Consider the following 4,846-nt stretch of genomic DNA (forward strand, 5'->3'; position numbering starts at 1 on the left):
TGCACCGGTAAACAATAATGTCCAAGGCTGGTTCTACGGCAATCATTTACTTTTTGTTTTCACATTATTTCTTAGCACATTTGTAAAAGGGAAAACAGGCAGCCATCCAAACGCAGTGGTGACCACCGTGTAGAAATAGAAAACACGCACATATATACATATATATATATAAATGCACCTCTATGTAAAAAGAAAAAAAAAATCAGATAATTGTTTAACTCGTTCTATTCTCCAAGCTCACCCACTTTCACTAGCATGTTTTCGTTCATGTAGCAAGTGGCTAATGGAAGAGAACTTTTTTTTAAATATCTAAATATTTGTTTTTTGTTTTTTTTTTTTTTTTTTTTTATCTCTACACACTGTGTGTGAGTTGCTTTGTTTATTTTATTTTCATGTTCCCTTCACCCTCTTTCTTCTGTTTCAGTGTTCTTTTTTTTTTTTTTTTTTTTTTTTTGTATTTTTTATACAAACAATACAATTCGAAAGAATAGTATGTAAAATTTTCCTCTTTTTTTTTTTTTTTTTTTTTATTTACATTGCGTGAATAATACATGGAACAATAACACGTATATTCGGATTTTGTGTAACATATAATTAGGTTTAAAAAAGTGGGGGAAAGAAAAAAAAAAGTAATCTTAATTTTTATGTTGTATTTTTAATTCCACACTATTTCTATAGAGATAATAAAAAAATATATACAACACTGCATTACACATATATACATTTTTTTTTTTTTTTTTTCTTTCTGTCTTCCACATACCTCTATATAGAACATACAAAATTAGTACACTTTTTTTCTTTTTTTGTTTCATAGTTTTTGTGCAAAATGTATATTTAGACCTAACGTGTACTCCCCCTTCACTTCAGTGTGCTTTATCATAGGTATTTTCTCAAAATATAAATATTATTGCTATTGGGTACATAAATAAACTCAACTGTAAGCATTTTGACCCCTTTTTTTCCCGTAGAATTTTATGTGCATAATCCTGATTGATTTAACATACCAATAATCACTGTAAAGGGACATTCGTTCGAGTACGAGGTGCTGTGCCCATAGTAACTCACACCACGTGCATATATAGATAGATAGATAGATAGATAGATAGAACGGTTGCATACACATTTTCTTACGTTTTTTCCACTCATGCTTAAGTATATCCAGCATTAATATGCACAATCGCATGGTCACATATATGTAGATTCACACGTGTAGAATTGGTACTCAACTTTTCTGAAGCGAAACATTTGCACGCTTATATATAAATGTATCTACAACTCTATATAAGTTTTATTATATGCGTACTCACAAAAGAACATTCATTACCCTACATTTATGTGATTTTACTTTTTCAAGTAATTTTTGTATATGCATTAATACATAAAAAAAAAATTACCAAATATGTTATGAGTGCCTTTCTCTCCTTTATAAAAGTAGAAATTATTCATATTAGTTATTTCTGTTTATTGGTCGAGTTATAATTAATTTTGGACCTTTTGTTTTGCATTTGGAGGATTTGGTTTTACGCATGTGTCCATACCCCCCTCCTCCTTTTATTACCATATATTTTGTTTTTTGGCAATTTGCCCACTTGCCCATTTGCCCATTTGCCCATTTGCCTTTTTTTTTTTTTTTTTTTTTTTTTTTCTACTTCTTAGAAATTGTACGGAGGATTTTGTTCCATTTCTTGCATTTTCGCTTTTATTTTTATTTTCATATTATTTTGCCATTTTTTCCCTTCATCTTTTTCTTTCATTTTTGCCAAAAGCAACATGGGGGGAAAAAAAAAAAAGTTGACAAAATTTTCAGTATTTGCTCATCTTTTACGCAACCAAAGAATAAAAATAGAAAAAAACAAACAATTCTACATGCAATTGTTTTTTTTTGTTATGCGAACAAGTATGTATATATATATATTCTGTCCGTTCGTTTAATATATGAATTACATGTACCATTACCACTTTTTTGATATGCATATATATATATATATATACAGGACGATGAGCATGTAAAAGTAATATTCATATATATATATTTTATACATGCAATATTTTATGAACCAGAAATGAACGTAAAAAATAATACCCATAGTAAATATATACATGCATATATTACGCACATAAAAATACAATTTGCAATATTGTACATTGTGAAAAAAAAAAAAAAAAATTATCGAGTAAATATATTCCTAAATATTGTTATGTTATATGTCATGTCATGTATATATATACGCAAAGGGGCTTCGTGGAAATGTACAAATTTAACTACAATGGTATGATCACTCGTTTTGTTATATTCATATAAAATAAAACGAAAAAAAAAAGGGAGGCGGGGACAAAGAAACGAAAGAATCAAACTATATAAAAAAAAAAAAAAAAAAGTGAGAAAATATTTACTGCCTAAAACATTTTACCCCAAATCAAAACATATTTGGATAAGAGAAAAAATTTTATTTCTGCGCTTATATATAATGACATAATAAGAGGTAAATGTTTTAAAATCTTTACAGAAAGAAAACATGAGTAGTTTTTAAAAAAAAAACATATATCACAATTTTTATATGTCCTTTTCCACAACATAACACTTTTATTTTTTTAACTGAATTAAATTAAGGATAAAAAAATCACTCATTTCCACGCTTTGATTTGAGTGTTTTCTTTTCTTTTCTCCTCTTTTGTTTGCTGTTTTTTTTTTTTTTTTTTTTTTTTTTTTGTAAACCATTAGTGAACCATATATATGCGTAGAAGAAGTGCGATCGAGGGCAGTATATTCCAATTCCTTTATCTTCATCTTTATGATCTTTTTTATGTTTATATTTATAAATACATGCATAGATGCATAAATATACATACGTACGTACATAAATGTATACGTACCAATGCATAACTGAATGCATGAAATTGCCTTCATCCCATGTAATTATGTTTATATAGGTACACAATTATGCAGGTTTCTTGTTAACTCGTTAAAAATGTTTGTGGACTTGCATATCTGAAATGTTTTGCGTGTTTTTATAGCCGTAGTTTTATCCTTATTTCATACCTCTAAAATGAGGACGTATATATATACATGTACATGTCTTTGAATCTGCCCCTCTCCAGTTATTTTTATCTTACATATATATATATATATGTTTTTTTTTGTTTATCCAATTTCTTTCTTTCCTTATTATGTACACGTCGGAGTGATATACGTATGACAATATTACCCCACCCCACCCCCTTGATATATGTAGGTTTTTTGTTCTATGTAAGTAAAATACACCAAGTATAATTTTTATATTTGTAGTGAATTTTTTCCTATTTTTTTCCCTATCATACATGTGTATATGCATGTATATAAGACAATCAGAGGGGAAGACACAAAATATCACTCCCAGGAAAAAGGTTCAGCCATTTTTTTTTTTGAACCATTTTTGAGAGAAAGAACTGTTCTATGGTATCGAAAGTGCAGAAGCGAGATTTCAATAATTGATTAACATACGCAACAAAATATCTCAGTATTACAAGCAAAGATTACAATGTCAGCGGCTGCCATAGGAGTAGATAATAGATGCTTAATGAAAAAGAGAAAAAAGAACAACTGTACATGTGATAGTATTAATGTAGATATAAACCATATAATAAAAGACATATATGGATTCAAGCATGGAAGAAAGAGAACCGTTCAATTTATTAACGATGATACAATAATAAATAATTGTGAGATAAAGAAAATAATAAAGAGAATAAAAATTCAAGACACTTGTAATAATACCAGCACAGGAAAGCATGAACAGTATGGCAATGTGAGTAAGCAAGATGAAGATCATTCATTAACACTACATTCGCAAGATGCCACTTGCAACAACAGTGAGGAAGTAAAAATTGGTGTATGTAGTGACACAGATAGGGGTTCTGATAGTTCTTTGGGTGGTGGTTCTGATAGCTGTTTAGAGGGACATTCGGCTAATTGTTTAGGTGAAGATTCTGCTAACAGTTTAGGGGATGATTCGGCTAGCTGTTTAGGTGGAAGTTCGGCTAGCTGTTTAGGTGGAAGTTCGGCCAACTGTTTAGGTGGAAGTTCGTCGAGCTGCTTGAATGCTGTCTCAAATTGTTGCACCAGTAACAACTACACAGACAACAACAACAAGATAAATGATTGCCACCCAGTATATGATGACCACTATTGCGAAAACCTGGACATTTTGAAAAGTCATCCAAATAACAATATGACAAGAAATGATTCCATAAGGGAATCATTAGCGTGTAGAGAAGAAAATAAAAAACTTTTATCGAAGCAATTTGAACTATGCATTGATAACATCTTGGAAAGCATACGCTCATGTACCGAAATTAACCAAGCTAAAAAAATTATGATCCCAGTGTTAAGTGAATTTATATTAAATAATTTTATGTGTAAAGATGATTATGACAAATTTCAAAATACTTATAAAATAAACTTGGATACCTTGCAGAAAGAAAAAAAGGTCTTAATAAGTGCAGTTAAAACACAGTATAAAAAAATTATCCAATTACAAAAATTAGTGGGTACACAAAAATGTGAATTAAAAAAAAAGAATGATGAATTAAATCAAATTAAAGCAAAGGTACACCAGTACTTTTATGATATTAACAATCCGAATAAAAAAAAGTTTTCTATATTATCTCCAGATGTTTATTAAATTGGAGCAATGGGGGATGGTACATACAGGGAGAAGTGGTAAATTTGTGTACAAAAAGGGGATAGAGAAAGAGAGATATAGTGTTTGTGGTGTGTATGTGATGACCTAGGAGATTTGGAAAATTATATAATTTTTTTTAGAACTACGCGAGTAGTCCAGCAGTTTGTATGGTTATCAATTGAAAG

At 29.4% G+C, this 4,846-nt stretch overlaps 1 protein-coding gene across 1 annotated transcript; it reads left to right on the plus strand.

The window, feature by feature from the left end:
* Positions 1-3,518: 3,518 nt before the first annotated feature.
* PGO_133460 (hypothetical protein, conserved) lies at positions 3,519-4,661 on the plus strand (the record flags this gene model as incomplete). The annotated part of the gene is made up of 1 exon (XM_028689862.1): positions 3,519-4,661. One exon carries the CDS (start codon positions 3,519-3,521, stop codon positions 4,659-4,661), a length of 1,143 nt encoding a protein of 380 aa, XP_028545663.1.
* Positions 4,662-4,846: the final 185 nt, after the last annotated feature.

Source organism: Plasmodium gonderi (assembly GCF_002157705.1).
Source record: "Plasmodium gonderi DNA, contig: Chr13, whole genome shotgun sequence".
NCBI lineage: Eukaryota > Apicomplexa > Aconoidasida > Haemosporida > Plasmodiidae > Plasmodium > Plasmodium gonderi.